At 47.4% G+C, this 20961-nt stretch overlaps 1 protein-coding gene across 2 annotated transcripts in view; it reads left to right on the forward strand.

Annotated features, from left to right (window-relative positions):
• Window positions 1-20961, forward strand: part of ext1b (exostosin glycosyltransferase 1b) — a 90608-nt gene that overhangs the window by 41563 nt on the left and 28084 nt on the right. For both annotated transcript variants that reach the window (XM_037474145.2, XM_037474146.2), the window contains exons 2-3: window positions 17226-17319; window positions 20334-20441. In XM_037474145.2, coding sequence (XP_037330042.1) covers window positions 17226-17319; window positions 20334-20441 — 202 coding nt within the window. The remainder of the gene's footprint in view (window positions 1-17225; window positions 17320-20333; window positions 20442-20961) is intronic.

Genomic DNA, 20961 nt, shown 5'->3' on the forward strand with positions numbered 1-20961 from the left:
CCCCCCCTCCCGCCTCACGTTACTCTTTCACATTTTATGTCTGAAATGGAGGAGGAGGAGGAATGCTCGGTAACCAAAGTCCTGGTTAACAATATCCCTCTGTTACAGGTGCATGGGGGGGTAACAGCGGGGGGGTGGAGGGGGGGGGCTATAGGCCGGCTCTCTGCTTAGCTGCACCGCATCAAAGGGCAGCGGTGCTCAGTCAGGAGAAAAACACAACAGAGGACTAAGCCCGCCCCCCATATTTGTTTGATGCAAAGGTTGTATCCTGATACGATTCCATTAATGCTCGGCATTAATAAATGTCCGCGGAGATACTTTTTTTTTGGGGGGGGTGGGCCACGGAACATCTGTCCTTACTGTCAAAAAAGAACAAACAGCGAGCGTGTAGACAGCACCCATCCAGCAAAATATCTCGTGCGAGGACTCCACCAATGGACCATCTCCTGAGGCCTTCCCATACAATAGGCCATTAGAAATCTTTTGTTTTTTAGCAAGCTCCGAGAAATCTGTTGCTCTGATGCATTGCATTCTTTTGTAACGCTATCAGGGGACATTTCCACTGGGGGGCTTAAAGAATCATTGTATAGAAGTCTTAAAAATATATATTACCTCAGTGATGTGTTTTACCTCAGTCACTAGATTCTCCTAAATCTCCTTCAACACAGCACAATGTTAAATGAGTAAAGTATGGCCCATTAAGATTAAAAAAGAGGCGGCGTCCAATGCCCGGACCAATAGGGTGCAGGCACCTTTGGATTGGATTTGTTCTTGTTTTTACAACTCAAACCATCTCACAGTATCTCAAAAAATACTGCTCAAAACATTTGACATGAGCGCGTCCGTTAATTGCGCTTCTCCATTCTCTGAAGGGAGCCGCCACTCACACACAGACCGAAAGGGGGGGGGGTTTGCAGAATACGCAGTCATTTTCTCTGCAGTCGCGTCGCTTATCTCTCAACAAGAATCCCCAGTTGTCTGTTTTACTTATTTTCTCTCTGGTAAAGACGTCGTTGTCTTGTTAGTTCCAGCCTGCATTGAAGAAGACAAAGAAGAAAGGAAAGGCACCACACCAGTCGGGCTTTTGTTGAACTTTGTCGGCACCCGGGGCCCCACACAGAGGAGATGTGTTTTGGCGCTGGTGCAGAGGCGTGCTGGTGCAGAGGCGCGCCTGCCGACCGGACACGCCGCGCCTTCCACGGGACATTGGACCGTGTTCATGCAGCAGCTCCGCCGCGGACCTGTTGAATGAAGAGCTGAGCGACGCCTCTCCGAGTGTAGACGGGACTCTGTCGCTAACCGCTGTACCGCGTGACCCCAGATATACACACACACACACACACACACACACACACCTCGCAGGCTTTCGGTACATACGGCATACTAACACACAGGGAAAACAAATCTACCCTCTGATACGTCGGTGCATGTTGCTAGGATACTATTTATCGGATCTAACCCAGAAAACCCGCACGTCTTCTGTTCTGCCTTCAATGTTGAAATAATTGTTAAGACAACTTTAAGGTTTGTTTTTGGTGGATCTGTGTAGCCATTTTATTTTTGAAATAAACGGTAGAAACAGGAAGTGATGCAACAGGAAGTAGGAAGTTGCAGAGCAGAGAATAACAAAACGGATAAAACGGAGCAGTGTAAAAAAGAAAACACACAATCTAACTCCATCCAGCGTCTGAATCCCTCAGAAAAAGCAATGGCTGTAAGTGTTTATGTTTCTTTATCTGTTTAACGATGAGAATGATGATTTTAAGTTACTTGATTTCAGATGACTAAGATGTTTTTGTATTCTTCTTTCTAGTTTTCACTCTGATTCAACGTTGCCATGTTTTGTACAAAATAAAAGGAGCAAGTACGCTCACATTCCTGGCTCTTGAAAAGGAGTTTGGCTTGCTGTTAATTCATGTTAACACTTTTGGGAAGTACAACACATGAAGAGAACAGTACAGTGAAAAAGCCATACTATAAAAGAGATTCATCAGCGGAAATGATGGAAGACCATTCATCGGGGAAAGATGAAAGCGGGTCATCTGTGTCAAGATCTTCGTCAGTGTCCAGCGCTGCTGCTAGAGCGAGAGCCACGGCTGAAGCTGCACGCGCCAGAGTAACATTTTCACAAAAAGAGCTAGAATTGAAAAAACTAAGAGCCAAACTAGATTTGGAAAAAGCTACACTAGAAGCAGACTTGGAAGCATTGGAACTTGAAAAAGCAGCTGCAGCTGCGAATGCAGAGGCAGAAGTTTTAGAAGCTGCTGCAGGGAGAGCATGTGAGGATGTTCAAAGTGCTAGAAGCGGCATCTCACCACAGACAATCAGACAGAAAACAGAGGCGTATCTACAACATCAGGCTCAGGAAAATATCGACAACACCAAACAACCTGACACATCACTACCCCTCACCGTCAAAGACGAGCCCACAAAGCCAAGGCAGACTCAGTGGACTGAGTACTTGACAGCATCAGGGAAGCAGAGATGTATGCAAGAGCATCCCATCACACATCCTCTCTCCTCCAACAAGGCCAATCAGCGGCAGGACTCCTCATCAGTCAGGCACGTGAGTCACCCGTCCTATCTTCAAAAAAACAACATGCACGACCCTACTACTACTCCATCTGCTAACATGGTAGACTTTGCCAAGTATCTAGCCCGCAGAGAGTTAGTAACCACGGGGCTCAATAAATTTGATGATCACCCTGAGAGCTTCAGAGCATGGCAGTCGTCATTTTTAAATGCTACTCAAGGCTTAGAGCTAACAGCCAGTGAAGAGTTAGATCTGTTGGTAAAATGGCTTGGAAAAGAATCTTCGGAACACATTAGGAGAATTCGAGCCGTCCACATTACCAACCCGCAAGCCGCACTTCAGTTGTGTTGGACGAGGCTTCAAGAGTGCTATGCAGCCCCTGAAGTGATCGAGGATGCACTATTCAAGCGGCTAGATAGATTTCCTCACCTCTCATCAAAGGAAAACCTCAAACTAAGAGAACTTAGTGATTTACTGATGGAGCTTCTTTCTGCCAAAGAGGATGGTTACTTACCTGGTCTTAGTTACCTTGACTCACCGCGTGGGATAAAAACAATTGTGGAAAAGTTGCCCCCCAACCTACAAGAAAAATGGCTTTCTGCTGGATCAAACTACAAAGAAAACTACGGTGTTTGCTTTCCACCATTCGCTTTCTTTACTGACTTCGTACACAAACAAGCCAAGGCTAGAAACGATCCAAGCTTTGCCTTAACAGAGAGCAGCCGCACTCAATACCGCAGTGAAAGACTGATTGCTAGGCAAGATGGTATGAAGGCTGCTATATCTGTCCATAAGACTGACGTGTCCACTACATCAGAGCCAAGCTCAAGGTATAGAGCTCCTACAACAAAAAATGTCAATGTCAATTTTGATGAAGCTAACTACTGCCCCCTTCACAATAAGCCTCACCCGCTAGAGAAATGCAGAACCTTTAAAATGAAACCACTAGCAGAACGCAAAGATGTACTAAGGGAACACAGGCGATGCTTCAGGTGCTGCTCTCCAACTCACATGGCCAGGGAATGCACAGTGGAGCTTAACTGCAATGAGTGTCAGAGTAACCAACACGTCACAGCCATGCATCCGGAAACCACGTTCTCACCAGCAATGTCTACTAGAGTAGAGTTGGACGTCGAGCAGCAAAGCAGGGAACCTCCCGAAGTGACGTCAAAATGCACCGAGGTCTGTGGAGAAGGCCCTCATGCACGTTCTTGTGCGAAGATAAGTTTGGTACGTGTTTTTCCAAAAGGGCAACGAGAGCACTCAGTCAAGATGTATGCCATCCTTGACGACCAGAGCAACCGTTCGCTGGCCAGATCTGAGTTTTTCCAGCATTTTGGCATCCAGGGCGAACTTTCTCCGTACTTAATGAGAACTTGTGCAGGAACCACTGAGATGGTTGGAAGAAAAGCAGTCGGTTTCCAGGTAGAGGCAATGAACGGAGAAGTTTGTTTTGACTTACCGCCTCTCATTGAATGTAATGAGATCATGAGCAACAGAACAGAAATTCCCACACCAGAGGTTGCTCTTTTCCATCCCCACTTGAAATCTGTGGCGCCGCACATTCCCCAGCTTGATTCTGAAGCACAGATCCTGATATTATTGGGAAGAGACCTTATTCGTGCCCACAAGGTTCGGGACCAAATCAACGGGCCCCACAACGCACCCTTCGCCCAGCGTTTGGATTTGGGGTGGGTGATAGTAGGTGAAGTTTGCATTGAAAGTGTCCATAAGCCCACGGTAGCTGTCTTTAAAACTAATGTCCTGCAGAACGGACGTCCATCTTTTCTGACACCATGTGAGAATTACATCCGTGTCAAAGAAAAACGTAGTCACGGCGGGGAGCAGATCCTGCCCCCTGAAGACAAACTTGGATTGGGTGTGTTCATTAACACAAAAAATGATAACAAACCTGCCTTGTCCTTTGAAGATGAAATATTCCTGGAAACCATGCAGAAAGAGTTTCACAGAGACAACCAAAACAGCTGGGTTGCACCACTGCCATTCAAGTCACCTAGAGCCTGCCTTCCAAATAACCGTGCTCAAGCCATCTCCCGCTTTCACTCTTTGCAACGCACACTGAACAAAAGGCCTGAAATGAAAGAACAGTTTGTAGCCTTTATGGCAAAGCTCTTTGAAAATGGACACGCAGAGGAAGCTCATCGTCTCCCTGTAAATGCAGAATGCTGGTACTTGCCAATTTTTGGCGTGTACCACCCCCAAAAACCAGGCCAAATACGAGTTGTGTTTGACTCAAGCGCACAAGAAGGTGGCATCTCTCTCAACAGTGTCCTTCTCTCTGGCCCAGATCTAAACAACTCCCTCCTTGGGGTGCTGCTGAGGTTCAGAAAGGAACCTTTTGCAATAACAGCTGACATCCAACAAATGTTCTATGGATTCTTTGTGAGAGAAGACCACAGAAACTACTTGAGATTCCTTTGGCACAAGGATAACGACATGACAAAAGAGATAACGGAGTACCGCATGCGAGTCCATGTCTTTGGGAACAGCCCTTCACCCGCAGTGGCAATATACGGCCTGCGACGAGCCGCTCAAGAAGGTGAACACGAGTTTGGATCTGACTCTCGCCACTTTGTCGACAGGCACTTTTATGTGGACGACGGCTTGATCTCCCTTCCCACCGAGGCAGAGGCCATTGATTTGTTGAAGCGCACTCAAGCATCCCTTGCAAAATCTAATCTTAGACTGCACAAGATTGCCTCCAATAGTGCTACGGTGATGCAAGCCTTCCCTCCTGAAGAGCTTGCTGCAGGCCTAAAAGACCTTGGGCTTGGTGAAGAAGCTCTGCCTGTTCAAAGAAGCCTTGGATTGTGCTGGAGCATAGACTCTGACACTTTTACATTTAAAGTAGCAGTGTCTGACAAGCCGTTCAGCCGCAGGGGAGTGCTGTCCACTGTCAACAGCCTCTTCGACCCATTGGGCTTTGCTGCACCCGTGACAATCAGAGGACGAGCACTGCTCAGAGAACTTTCTGCTGACGTGAACGACTGGGACGCCGAACTTCCAGCAGACAAGCTGAACAGCTGGAAAACATGGGAAAAATCACTACAGGATTTGAGTAACTTGCATCTTCCCCGTTCATACATACAACAGTCTCTCTCCGGTGCCAAATACACTGAGCTGTGTCTCTTCTCCGACGCCTCAAACTGGGCAATCGGTGCAGTGGCTTACTTGAGAGTTGTCACTACAGATGGGCAGAGTAAAGTCGGCTTCGTGCTTGGAAAAGCAAAGTTAGCCCCTCAACCAGAACCGACCATCCCTCGCCTCGAACTTTGTGGAGCTGTGCTAGCTGCAGAAATGGCTGAACTGATCCTCGACGAGCTCGACCACAAGCCAGATGCGGTAAAGTTCTATTGTGACAGCAAAGTTGTCCTCGGATACATCCACAACAATTCAAAACGTTTCTTTGTATATGTGCACAACCGTGTCCACCGTATTCGCCAGACAAGCGATCCAAAGCAGTGGCACTATGTGCCGACCGACCAAAATCCAGCTGACCTGGCCACGAGGTCTGTTCCGGCATCACAGCTCATGAACACAATGTGGTTTACAGGGCCAGAATTCCTTCACAAACCACCCAAGCCGGATATAGATAAGTCCTTTGAGTTGGTAGATCCTGAAAGCGATGTGGATGTTAGACCTCAACTGACCACCCTTGCCACTCACATAAGTGAAGGTAAACTTACCACAGAAAGGTTCCAACGCTTCTCCACCTGGGACTCTTTGCTGAGATCAGTTTCCTTCTTGATCCATCAAACGCGTGCACACAAGTCAGACTCGAGGGACGCATGCAAAGGATGGCATCAATGCAACAAACCACGAAGTCAAGAAGAGTTGGCAAAAGCAAAGCTAGTTATACTAAAGTCTATCCAAAATGAAGCTTATCCAGAGGAGTATATTGCATTACAGGAGAACAGAACACTCTCAAGAGCGAGTGCAATCCTGGATCTTGATCCTTTCATGTGCGATGGTCTCCTGCGGACTGGAGGACGCCTGAGACATGCACACATCGATTCTGACGTAAAAAACCCAATCATACTCCCAAAACAAAGTCATGTCACAAAACTACTGGTGAGTCACTACCATGCCAAAGTGGCACATCAGGGCCGACATTTCACTGAAGGAGCAGTCAGGGCCGCTGGCCTGTGGATTGTTGCTGGCAAGAGGCTGATCAGTTCAGTCCTGCATCACTGCGTCACCTGCCGCAAATTGAGAGGAAAGATCGAGGTCCAAAAGATGGCAGACCTTCCTCCAGAACGTCTAAGCTCATCCCCACCATTCACATACGTGGGATTGGATGTTTTTGGTCCCTGGAATGTGACCACGAGACGTACAAGGGGCGGAGCAGCTCACAGCAAACGGTGGGCTATCCTCTTTACATGCATGAGTACCAGAGCTGTGCATGTAGAAGTAATAGAGTCCATGGACTCATCCAGCTGCATCAATGCCCTGCGAAGGTTTTTTGCTCTAAGAGGGCCAGCAAAGCAACTGAGGTCAGACAGAGGTACAAACTTTGTGGGAGCCAGTTGTGAACTGGGCATGGGACAAGACGTTCCAAGTGTGTTTAAATACCTTCAAGAGAACGGTTGCAAATGGGAGCTTAATCCCCCACACGCATCTCACATGGGTGGTGTGTGGGAACGCATGATCGGTGTTTCCCGCAGGATTCTCGACTACATGCTGCAGCAATCCAAGCGTGCTCCCCTGACGCATGAAGTGCTTTGTACCTTGATGGCAGAGGTCTCAGCCATCATTAATGGCAGACCGTTAGTCCCTGTTTCGTCTGATCCATCTTCGCCAGTACTGTTGACTCCTGCTATGCTTCTAACTCAAAAACCGGGTCTGATCGCTCCAGTCGGCAGTTTCGGGAAAGAGGATCTCTTCAAGTGTCAGTGGAAACAAGTGCAGGCCCTAGCCAACGAGTTTTGGACCCGATGGAAAAATGAATATCTTCACACTCTTCAGCCGAGGCGCAAGTGGCGCACAGCATCCAGGAACCTGCAGGTAGGAGATATTGTGCTGCTAAAACAGAGCCAATCACATCGCAACGAGTGGCCAATGGGACAGGTCACGTCCACTTTTCCAAGCAGCGATGGGAAGGTCCGTAAAATTGAAGTCAGGACAACATCACAAGGCAAAGTAAAGACTTTCTTAAGGCCCATTTCTGAAGTTGTCTTGCTTTTGCAAAAGGACAGTCAAGAGTCAACTGAGGACAATTAAAGCTTAAGTGGCACATTCAAATGCCAGACGGGGAGTGTTCTGCCTTCAATGTTGAAATAATTGTTAAGACAACTTTAAGGTTTGTTTTGGTGGATCTGTGTAGCCATTTTATTTTGAAATAAACGGTAGAACAGGAAGTGATGCAACAGGAAGTAGGAAGTTGCAGAGCAGAGAATAACAAACGGATAAAACGGAGCAGTGTAAAAAAGAAAACACACAATCTAACTCCATCCAGCGTCTGAATCCCTCAGAAAAGCAATGGCTGTAAGTGTTTATGTTCTTTATCTGTTTAACGATGAGAATGATGATTTTAAGTTACTTGATTTCAGATGACTAAGATGTTTTTGTATTCTTCTTTCTAGTTTTCACTCTGATTCAACGTTGCCATGTTTGTACAAAATAAAAGGAGCAAGTACGCTCACATTCCTGGCTCTTGAAAAGGAGTTTGGCTTGCTGTTAATTCATGTTAACACTTTTGGGAAGTACAACACATGAAGAGAACAGTACATCTTCCCATCAAAAAGGGTTAAGGGGGGGGGGGGGGGATGCAGCCTTGCGTCCCTGGAGCGTGACGGTTCGCATGGTACCAAAAGTTCAGGCAAAACTTTTTGCCACGAGGGTCACCTGGAACAACTCGCCTCCTCTCCTTTCAGCGCTTTTGTTGCTTTCTTTTTCTTTCACGTTCTTTTAATCTCTGCAGGCTTTTAACGATTCGAGGTGCGGTTGCCTCGCAGATGGCATTGGGAAATGTTTAATTGAGACGTCCAAGGGAGAGGATTTTAAGTGGAACCTTAACAACTTTGTCCCTCTCTATTTTTTTTTTTTTTTTTAAATTGGCTTTTGGCCCAGTTCCATCTCTTTCATATGCTCCTGTAATGCAGGCTGCAAATCACTTTCCTGCTGCAGATTTGATTCTTTAGTGGAGCAGAAGGGATTTAGTGTTGGGTTTCAGCTCAGATGAGGTGTGTTCGCTGCCTCTGAGAGATGAGCCCATTGCTCTCCTGTTGCATAGGCTTATTAGTTTTCACTGTCGCCCCCCCCCCCCCCCCCCCCCCCCCCTCATCTTTTCTCTTCTGCTAGTTTCTCCCGGTTGGAGCGGGGCCCTCTGCTCTGTAACTGCAGGTCATGTGACTTAACACATTATGTGTTATCTTCATGCGGGTCGCTCCGCGAGGCTTCGACCGGCGGCGAAGCCTCGCTAACCGGCTAAAGTCAACTTGCTCACCAGCTTGTGGGCCTGATTCATTTTCCTCAACACGAGTGCTTTGCTCTGAATGCTAAGTGGCTGTGGTTGGTGGGTCTGGATTAGCTCGTAGTACGTGCTTCTCATCCCGTGTCTCTCCGCGATGACCCCTCTCGTCGACTTCTGGTTGTTTTTGTTCTTTCTATTCTTTGCGGCCGCCTCATCTTGCAAATACATCTTTCTTTTCTTTTTTTTTTTTTGAATCTTCTGCTCATCCTTCCGCTGGCCGCCTCCTACTCTCCCCCCCCCCCCGTTGTTCAAGCCACAGTTCCCACAAGCCTCGGGGGCCACAGCTGTAGCTCGTCCGTGTCTCCCGCTGACCTCGCCGTGCAGCACTGGAGAACAGCTGTTCCCTGTATGCACACTTTCTCACACACACACACATGCGCAGTCTGGGGGAAGCCTGCAGTGGGTTTGCACTTTTGGGTTGATCTTCACAGTTAGAATAGACTCAGCCCATATATGCGGCCTGACACGGACATGAACTCCGACCAAATGGCCCTCAGACGGAGACGTAAGATGTACGTAAAGAACTATAAATGCACCCTGTGCACACAGCAGTGACGTACAACACAATCAGCCAGACGGAGCAGCACACCAGTCAGCCTGAATCTGAGCCACCAATGAAAGGCTCAGTCCCCCCCTTTTGTTCATTGAGGTGGGGACCGGAGTGACCTTTGACCTGCATGCCGGGGCCCCACCCAGCTTTGGAGCCTAAATTCTTTCACACGAGACCAGGTTGACCCTTCAGATGTCTCGTATGACTGATGATTCATCAGTTGTAGCCTAAGGGGCGCTTCACTGTGGGGACAAAACGGATACAAAGGGATGTAGACAATTCAAATATTATCACAATCATTATATAACTAGATCTGTACTAATGCTGTTTGTATTCAGTTATTTAATATTTCTTATTATATTGCAGCTTTTGTGGGGTTTTCTGTAAGACCACAGTCAATTTAACCGTAAGTTGATGATACCTTACTGGCATTACATTAGTTTGTTACAGTAGATAACTGTTTTTTTGTGGTAATTTTACGTTATATGCCAGAACTTTAGTGTTCATTTACAATAGTACAACCCAATACTATTGCATATAAAAGAGGGACAAGAAAACTCAGTTAATACATAACTGTTAATGTCTTCAAGGCAAATATTTCATGGACATTTGTATCCAAGAAAAAAAACTATACTGCATGTGTAGAAGAATAAAAAGAATAAACCCAAGTGCCATCCGCCCCCCTACTTGACGTGTAGCAGACAGATTTGGCCACACACACACACACACACACACACACAGATGTATAGCAAAGGCCCTTGATGGTACGCAGGCTCAGGAGTGTTGGCTGAATGTGAATGTAGACCTCCAGCTGACACCTATCCATGATTAATGAATCCAGGTTAAGTTTTGGCTCCTTAATGACTAGAGTCGGAGAAGTTGAGGAGCCTATCAATATTTGACATGATTCTTGAACGTGTTTGCATAATTGATGCAGGAATTTAAATTTAATCATAATTGCATCATTGTGGACGTTACATCCTCTGTCTCTCATTATTTTTCCTGTCCCTTGTATCTCATATTTCTTTTAAGGCCAAATATTCACACCCACCTTCACTTTCACTTTTTTTCTCTCCCACACACACACACACACACACACACACACACTCTTTTGGATGTGTGCAGACAGACAATCGATGGGATCTCGGGGTGTGACTGACGCGCGCGGTGCTGATGAACCCACTGGGTAGCATATCGCTTTGCCCAACTCCCCGCACGTGATTGACAGCTGTGCTCCCTCTCCTTAGCGCTCTCGCGCACGCACACCCCGGGAGCGCCGACATCACGCTGCTCTCCAGTGTTGTGCGTTTTCAAACTCAATCTCATATTCTGTGCTTTTCTTCGTGTGTGTGTGTGTGGGGGGGGGGAAGAGGACGACGAGTAGTAAGTGAGAGAGGGCAAGAGGGCTCATTTGCAGCTATGGATGGTAAAAAAGCGTACATTAGTGTAAACTAATATGTAAAATAACCAGATGTTGACTCCCCGGGGCAGGTGTGTATGTACTTGTAACATGTATATGTGAATAATTATTAAAAAAAATAGTTTTAATGTCAAAAAAGGTTTTAGATTTGTAAAGTTTTTTGTTATCTGTATGAATTTTGAGAATGAGGCGTTTTATATGATGGCCAGTGCCAGCTATTTGAATAAAATCCCAGTTTTGTGTAAAACATCGGTGTCAGGTAAAAAGTATATCTGTCCTCTTCTCAATTTGTTTAACATTACCATTTCCGCAGAAGAGTTTAGTGGAATCAAACCTGATTAAATTTGACTAATCTGACATTTGGCTCCTCAATTAGCTAACTAGCAAACGGAAAAAGGGGCGGGACTACGTCCAGTGGATGAAATCTAAAAATCAAACTTCAGGGTTAGTTTTTTTTTTTTGTTGAGCGTGGGATTTAGTTCAGACGTTACCAGCCAAAACAACGGAGACAAACAGATGCACGTAGTGATTCAGTATCGCAGGGAAACTCGAGTCACTTGTCTTTCATAAAGGGAGTTGAAGCTGACACCACCCACTCACACAAGTCCCCTGAACCCAATCACTCTTCAGCCCTTTTTCTTCTTCCTCTTCTTCTTCTTCAAAATACTCGCTCGGCAGCGTGTTTGAAAAGAGTCCTGCTCCACCGAATTCCTGCAAAGCCGACATTTCAAAGGGGCGACCCGGATTGATGACGGTGCACCTCGCCGCGCGCCGCTCAGCCATCCGCGCACGCCGACGGTCGCGGCGCTGCTCGGCCCGGCGCCTCACCTGCTCGCCCACTGTGGTGCAGTGCCGAGGGACCCAGGTGGCTGCGGGGCGACGTTTTATAGGCTGTGATTGGGAGGAGTCTGCAGAGGGAACTCATTAGAATGGGGGCCGCAGAGAAGACATTAGAGTCGATTAAGTCTCCGCCCACCCCATTGGAGGAGAGCGGGGCCGGCTCTTTGCCGACAGAGGGGACCCCCGGTAACGGTCGGCGGTGCTTTGAAAGTGAAGAGGGGCTAGTGTGTGTGTGTGTGTGTGTGTGTGTGTGTGTGCATATTAAGGTGGAGTCATTGAGTCAATGTTGCTGTGTACGTGATGAGCGAGTGTGTTCTTCAAACAGCGAAACGTCTCTCTCTGCCCTGGGTGTGTGTTTGTGTGCGTGTCAGATGAAAGGACACCTCGGCGAGGGGGGTAACTGGCCTTCTCCGCGCTCCTCTTTCAGTGGGTCTGATGACAAAATGTGTCCGTGTTCAAAAGGAAGAGGCCGCCGCGGAGCATGCGCCGACATGTCTGAATCTGAGACTGACACACACACACACACACACACACACACAGCCAAAATGCACAGTGAGGAGTCCCGAGGGCCATCTGGAAGTGCCGAGCGAGGCACAGCTGGTCTCCAGTGAACATCCACGCAGCCCGGACCCCTCATCTGCAGGATCACACAGCGAGGCGCCAATCACTGACTTCAAATGCGCGCCTGTGAAGTGTGATTCTAGCTGGCGATGAAAAAACAAACTCGACCCAAATATTACGTGGAACGTGTTTGGAATGAGTGTTGCCTGGTTTGAAGTTGACCTCCATCCATGACTGCAAGTGTTGGGGGTGGGCGGGGTGATTCTGAATACCGCGCAGACACTAAATGCGACTGGAAAAATTGCCTCCATCTGTTTTCGCAGTGGAAGAAATGCGAGAGGACAAATTGAAAAAATTTGGAGGATAAAGCAGTCATAGTGAATTAGTCTTTGCAGCTGGAAGACTTGTTGTTATCAGGGTATTTGTAAAATATTCAGGCTTACACGTGGTGGAGTAGCTAGAGGGAAAGATCGGGCTGCTGCCTTGAACGGATTCAGAGGTTTGTGCGATCGTACAAGTTGTGAGTCTGCATGAGCATGAGCCCCCGTCTTCCAAGTCGTCGCAGCACATGTTGATGTTTTTCCTGTCGCTGTTCAAGCCACGTGCGGCCATACTTACCCGCCGCCCCGCTCCGTGATTGAATAGTGACGGGGATCCTCCGCGGCGATGCAAACTAGCGCGAGATCTACGAGAACACAACAGCCGGGGTTTGTTTCTCTCGCGCTCGCAGGTCACCGGGATGGCGGAAGGGCCCGCGTGTCCTTCACGACTCCAGTGGAACCTTTCCTTCTCCCCGCCGCGTTTCACATGCTGAGCTGCACGGGGGCCGAGACCGTCTTTCGGTCGGGGCCCCTGATTGGAGCTAGCATAAGCCGGCTAATGCGCCCTAATTAGGCTAATGAACCGGTTTCGGCGTGCACAGCAGGGCGTTGCGGCGTAGATGTAGGAAGATGGGATGAGCAGGAACAAGAAGGCATCTGGATGGCGCGCTCATACAGACGCTTACACGTACTTTTATCCCACACAGCTGCAGGGCGGTTGAGCAGGGGGGTGAAAGTCGGGGGACATTAGCACACACTTCAGTCACTGGTTCACCGATTCCACTCGAGAGCTCATATCTGCCACTGCATGCATGTCGCACATCGTATCATCCTCAAACATACATCAAACGCGTGGACACACTCACGCGCACACGCACCCAACGCACTCCATCTGAGTTATTTATTTTTTTTACCCACAACCCGCTTAGCCGGCACATCTGTCTCCCTCTCACGGGAGCAGGCGCAACAATATGCTTCAACTTAGACTCGCGTGTTTATGTCGAGGATGAGACTTCTGTTTAATTACTGCTGGAATCTGTCCATAGTTTGTTTGGGAGTTAGTTAATAGACAAATGAGCACATCTGTGGCGTGACACCGTTAATGATACATCATTTTTATAATCTCTTCACTACGCTTCGAGGCTCACCGTGGTCTGCAGAAGGACACGGCGAGAGGAAACCGCAGCTTCCTTTAGTCAAAAAGGAATGATTACAGGATGCTTTATCAAAACCACACTCACAGATACACACAGATATACACAGATACCTCTGAACCCACCTCGAAAGGCAACAAAACAAGCAAGGGTGGCAGAGGGAGACAGGGGAGCGGTCTGGGAGGCTAATGTAACAACAGTTTCTCCATAAGCGGTAAATTGGATCCCTTGTCTCCGCTCTCTGTGGTTTTGTGTTTTCGTGCCTCCCCGGATGCTCATTGCACACCTTCGGAAAATCTCCTCTCTAGTCGAAGCAGTGGCTGCGTCTGGTCGCTGCTAAAATAATGCACAGATGAAAGTATCAACAGGGCTCAGATCAAAAAAGTGAGCCACAAAATGAATGAAAGTAACTTCTTTGTGGAATCAATTCCAGAAATGAAATGATATACTTAATTACAGTTGACTTCCTGTGTGTCACTGTAGAGTTTGACAGCGCTTGACAGGCGTAGCGACTGTAACGAAGGGAAAAGGGTCATTTCAGTCGCTCTTCATTATGGTATTACTACTGATACGTACTGAGTGAGGAATCTGAATACTTCAGGTGACTTCACCCACTCCATTGTGCAGACGAAGCATGTGCTTAAGTTGCTGCAGGTGAAGGTATTTAATAGCAAGTTGCCACAGCGACCGTGTAGGCCTTGTCAGCCATTGCACCGGGCTTCCCCTTTGTCGCCCTGCTTTCACTGCTACCCGTCTCACACAAACCAACGTGTGTATGTGTATATAATATCCCAATGGAGACACACACACATGCAATTAAAACTATAGAAACCTGACACGCAATCACAGCTCTGTTGTCGTTCCCCCCCGCCACAGCTCAAGGTCACAAGGACATAAAGAGCAGCAGAAAAAAGGAGGAGAAAATGGAGGTAGAGGAGAAGAATGAGGAAGAAAGCGAAGGTTGTGCAAAAACAACAGGGGGTGGGCACACAGAGGAGCAGGGAGGGAGGGAGGTGAAGGTTGTTTCACAAGGCAGAAGACGTCCTCCTTTCAACCTCCTCCTGCTGCCTCCCCCCTCACAGCAGCGTCAGAAACACTCGGGATGAAAGCAAATCCGCTCTCTGAAGCATAGAGTCACAGTCGGGATAAGGATGCACAGCAGGTGGATCATGTGAGGGGGGGTTGTATCCCTGCCAGGCGCCTTGCCAAAATGTGCATCCAGGGGATCTGCTCGAGAGGAGCGCTGTACATGTTATTCGTTGCGTATGAAAACTCGGGGGGGGGGGGGGGGGGGGGATAAAAATGCACTTCAAAACGTCTAATGGAAAAATTGAAAAACAATTGCGCGAAGTAGACATGTGGGTCCTAGCGTTGATATTCACCGCCATCAGATGCCGCCCTGTTTTACGGGCGCGCGCACACACACGCACACGCACACACACACCACATGAACAGACACCGTGCAGGCAGGCAGCTGGTGTGGAAACGGGCGCAGAAAGCGCCCTCGTCCCCGTCAGCAGGTGACAGGACGTCAACATGCCGCCTGTTTCTGCACGCGTGTCCGCGAGGGTGTGGGTTTGTGCGCAAGCTTATGACACTTGTGTCGTACAGAACGTTATGCATGTTGGTGTGAATAAGGGTGGGATTCTTATCCTAAGCTGTCAACCCCCCCTCCCCCCCCCCCCCCCCCCCACCGCAATTCATTAGAGAAGAAATGAAGAAGAGATGAGCTGGCATCCCACCGGCAACTTCAGCCATCGCCACAGCGTTCGCATGCACGCACCCATACACACACACACACACACCCACACACACACACACACACACACACACACGTACACAGCTGCCTCCTGCTTTGCCCCGTCAGCTCGGCCCACATTCAGATGCATGCGCGCACACACACTGCACGCTGAAGGCAGCATTTACTGTCACTGTGTGTGTCTGTAACCTCGGCCGCGTGGAGGCGATGGCTAAATGAGTAATGATTTTCTGCCCCACTGGTCTCTTAACCCCCAACCTGACAACCCTTAGGGCTCATTATTATTTTTCCATTTGACAAGCATTGCCGTCTGATTAGTTGTTGTTGTTTAAGATGTATAGTTAATATAAATAGATTTTTAGAAGATGGCATAGGGAGTACGGAGAGAGTGACGCTGCTGCATCCACCTTCTGTGAGAAAGAGCAGAGCGTGACGACGGGACGGGGAAGAAAAGGCTGGGAGGAGCGCAGACAGTCGGGAGAACCTGTGAGATTGAGGCCTTGGGTGACTCGGGGAAGGTGCATGCAGTGGAGGGTAAAGGAAGCACTGTATTACAACACGTACACGGCACCGTTGCTGTATTCAACGGTGCAGCAAAACTGTCAAAAGACATCGAACAGCAGCGTGTATGCAGACAGGCCCATGCAAAGGTACACACTTTCTCTCTGCTTCTGTGTCGCGCACACACACACACACACACACACACACTGAGCCAGCTGCGTGGTGGAAGCAGGTGTCATTCTCAGCTCATTACACCTGGCAGGGTTGATCACCCTGTTTGGAGAGCAATAAAGACTCAGCTCCCTGGAGGGATATGGGGGAGGGCTGGGGGAGGGAGGGAGAATCGGCCCCCTGCTTTAGAGATAGAGGGGTTAAGAAGGGTAGCGAGTAAAGGAGAGGCGGTGTGCAAATGGAGTGTATGTTTTGGTGTGATTGGGGGGTGGGAGGGGGGGAGTGGAGCGAAATGAAACTGAAACAAAAGCAGGAGACTTACGGAATTTTGCATATGGTTTTGCCCATTGTTTCTCTGTCTAACCACCTGGGGGCCGCAAAGCTGAACAGTGACAGTGGCACAACGTCATTGAAAAAAAAAAAAAAAAGTCAAATCCGATAAGAGACGGTGTGTGAACCAACCACATTTGGAGAAGAAAAAGGTGAAGAGGGACTTAAATCCCCTAAACTGTTGCGTTGTAAACACCCAGAAGACCACATTTCCTACAATTCAAGTTGTATTCACATTAGTGTCTATTTTTGGGTGCACCTGCTGTCCTTTCAATAAAGTGGTTGGGATACTCTGACCAAAGTGCTTTCACGTCAACACCAACAAATTCCTCTGAAATGTTTGTTTGTTTGTTTGTGTGTGTGTTCCTTATTTGCCTTTGAAAGGGAAAATGTCCCACTGAATGTGTGCAAAGCCATGAGCATGTTGTGTAGATATACTTCACGAGTCCCACCAGCATGGAAGTTCAACTGTGATATAGAGCTCATTACAACAAGTTACTGTGCTGTTTGTACTTTTTTTGTAATCACACGCAATACCTGGAGAGCGTTTTCGGCCGGCGTCAGTGAACTCATCGCCGCGTGTGTCTCCGCAGGTACGACTACAAGGAGATGCTCCACAACTCCACCTTCTGCTTGGTGCCCCGCGGCAGGCGACTGGGCTCCTTCCGCTTTCTCGAGGCGCTGCAGGTAAACAAAGTGCACGCAGACCAGCACCCGAATCCCCGGGAAGACAAACGCCGTCGTGCAGGCGCCGTAGATCCCTCCTCGCACTGTGACCTCCCCCTCGGCACCTTCATGGTGATACTTCTCGGATTAAAGCGTCGCTAAATCATCACCCCCATCATCCTCTGAATAATAGTGTCATTTGCATACACAAAAAGCACCTTCGCTGAGTCCTGTCTCCGTTCTCTCCTTTTTTATTTGTAGGTTCTGTTCAATATGACAGGACGATGCTAAATAAAAACATAATATCAAGTTCAGCTTTGGTGATGAATTTACACAGTTTAACAACATCAAACTCAGCTTGACAGATCTGACCTTTGAGGGAGCGGAGGGCCGGAAAGAGTGTGGCCATCCACTTTACCATCCTCTTTAGTGTACAAACCGCCGCACAAACTACTAATGGATAAATGTGTGAACATATTGCACAGCTTTGTAGAGCTTTAAGAACTCTTTATTGAATCAAATTATTTACAAACCCTAGAAATAAATGCCAGGGGACGGTAACTGGCCGCGTAGGGGCCGAATCTAAGGAAACTCCCGGAGCTATTGTGACTGATGAACCCTTTTATGTTGCCAGCTAGTTAGCGTGTTAGCCACAAATGTACTGTGCGACGCACTCTCTCACAATCTAGTTGCTTGGTTCATTTGGTGTAGACCAAGAGAAAAAGTTATTTTGATGTCGCAAAGAGCTCACCAAGGGGTAATTAAATTATTGCTGATAAAGGAGTGTTCAGGCTAGTGGCTGCTGTTTGTCCCACACCTTTTTAACAGCTTTTAATCAGGTAATACACCCTTGCTAGCGATGCGTTACCAAGTGATGTACACGTGAATTTTTACAGATTAATACGGAAATTCAACCAGAGATTAGCAGATTTCTTCCATAAATCATCCATAAATCGTATCTGCTATCACACAATCTTGTTTTCTTTCCCAATACAACCGAAACCGCACCACAGTCTGCTAGGATGCACACTTAGTTTAAGTCACAGAAAACCAAATTCACAGACGCAAAAGTCTGTTTTGTACAAAAAAACACTGCATGTTCAACAGCGGTTTGTTTAGTCGTGAGATCTTTGAACTTTTTCAGGTGTAACAGATGGTCACGGTTAAGTGCATTTTAAGTTACAATTGCCACTCAAAATGTTCCAGTACTCCATGAGCACAAAATGTAATTCTCCCCATATGGATTCATTTTCCAAAGGATCTGCATTCACCTCCACCACTCCACACCTCTTGAAAACTAAACACGTTTTTTCTCTCCTCCCTGTGTCTATAACTGCCGCATTACTACTGCACTGTCCTTTACCTCTCCTTACCATGCACAGAGTGCACCCACAGAAGTGCGCTTATCTCACTATCTCACACACACACACACACCAGGACTCTTTACTCAGGAGGAGAATATGCCCTCTCCTCTCTGCTTTCTCCATTTGTCTGACTCACTCCATCCATCGACTAGCATCATCTACACAGGAAGACAGAGGGAGAGTGTTTACAGGCTTTGGTCTTTGCATGAGATTGCAATTGCTAATAGAGGTCAGTTGTGTGCATTTGTTTGTGCCTGGAGGTCATTTGTGGAGTGTGTGTGTGTGTGTGTTTGTGTTTGTGTGTGTGTTTTGCGGAGCAGACAGGCACCAGAGCCCGAGGGCCGGCTCTGGTTTAGCTGACACCTTTATGACCCGGGAGTGACAGGGCCGTCATTACGTCAAACTCCCACCACCGACACACACAAACACTCGCCAGCTGTTCCCTCTACCTCTCCTCTCATCCCTCCATCCCTCTGCCACTCCTTTGCCAAAGGCCACATTAAGTCTCAGTGGCTCCCACCTTTTTCTTTTTTTTTTTAAACATATCTATTCATCCTTCTTTCTTTTGCCTTTTTTCCTCTTCTCACCTGTCCACCTGCTTGCCTCTTTTGAGAAATTCACTTGGCAGCACCTGAAGTTACCGTTTTGATATTGACACAAAGTCACAACAATGTAAAATTGACAGTGTGTTTTTTCATTTTATTTTCAGGCTCATACGTGATTTAAAATGTCTTTAGAACCCCACTAACCTCAAAGAGAACCAGAACTACTAAACGAGTTAAGACATTTTTACGCTTGTTTCTCTGGGTCTGGAAGCCTAATGTAAAAATAATAAACGTTGCCTGGTCGATGTGCCACTCTGCAGGATCTGTTCTCCAACCAGCGGCGGCTCTCTGTCTTTCACAAAACAACGGACATCGTCACACTCACCTCCTCTAGCTTATCCGCTTACCTAGATTGCTTATTTTATTGCTGTCCATCTCATCGCTGAGTTGTGTTAAGCTAAAGAACATCGCAAGTGATCAAAGCAACATGTATGCATGCTACATTTGAGGGTTGGAAGTGATGAACCCTCTGAAAATGATCACTTAAACTTATATTCATGCAATGTGTTGGTAGATTTAACCAGCCAATCAAAAAGCCCCCCAGTTGTCCTCAGCATCTTTAAGCTAATAGTTTGTGTTTTTGGGCCTAAGCTTAACTGTTTTCACAAACGGGTAGGCGGCATGTCATGTTCACAAACCCATTTGCGAAAATATTGAGATGCAATCTTTAATACGTTCATTTGAGGGAGCTGCATTTCTTGCATCTAGTCCACGGCTGACAAAGTCAGCGTCTGCAAAGACAATAAAGGGCTTCTGCTGCATGTGTCACTGTCGCCCACTCCCCTAATGGCCGTGCTAAGCCTCAGTAGCAATTTTAAGTATGAGTTATCCACATCACACCAAAGACGCTTGAAAATCAAAGGAAATCCATTTTCTTTCCGATCGGAGTGTTCAGGCCATTAACACAAAGGGTCACAGAAAAAACACACAGGTCGATTACAATACAGTGCAGCCCTCATTATCCGGATCAATATGCAGCAAAGCAGGCATGATTAAGCAGTAGCTCTGATTGTGTTTGTAAAGGATCTTTCCTCTGTGTGTGTGTGTGTGTGTGTCTGTGTCTCAGGCTGCATGCGTGCCAGTGATGCTGAGTAACGGTTGGGAGCTGCCTTTCTCCGAGATCATCGACTGGAACACGGCGGCGGTTATCGGCGACGAGAGGCTTCTGCTGCAGGTGACTACACCAAACGAGACTAAACCTCCTTTTATTCATGGCTGCAGATACCCCGAGCAGCCCCGTATTTCTCTAAATCCTGTTTTGTTTTGGAGTTCTTGAGACTAAAGCAAATGCAAGCAGCATACCAAGTCTGAGAGGGCTCCAAAACGTCGTGGTATGAGAGGGCAAATAAATACAATGAGCAAATGGATTTGGCTGGAATTGCTTGAACTTCACGGGGAAAAGTAATTATATGGCCATTAAATCCTAATTTGAATGAAGTGCGTAATAATATTGTTTGACATTGAGTTTTATAACTCTGCGCAGCATCATTGAGCCTGAGTCTAACTCTGTATGTCGGTGGATTTATTTATTTCACAGCCGTACAATGGGCCGAGAAAAGAGGCATAAGTTAAAGCTAAATCTAAATACAAGCTACGGCTCCTGTACAATCAAAGTATTTGATCTTTTTAAAACCGCACCTGGAGTTTATTTACTACAATAAAAATGTTCCCAGTTTGCAGCATATGACAGTAGT

Source organism: Pungitius pungitius, chromosome 17 (genome assembly GCF_949316345.1).
Source record: "Pungitius pungitius chromosome 17, fPunPun2.1, whole genome shotgun sequence".
Classification (NCBI taxonomy): Eukaryota; Metazoa; Chordata; class Actinopteri; order Perciformes; family Gasterosteidae; genus Pungitius; species Pungitius pungitius.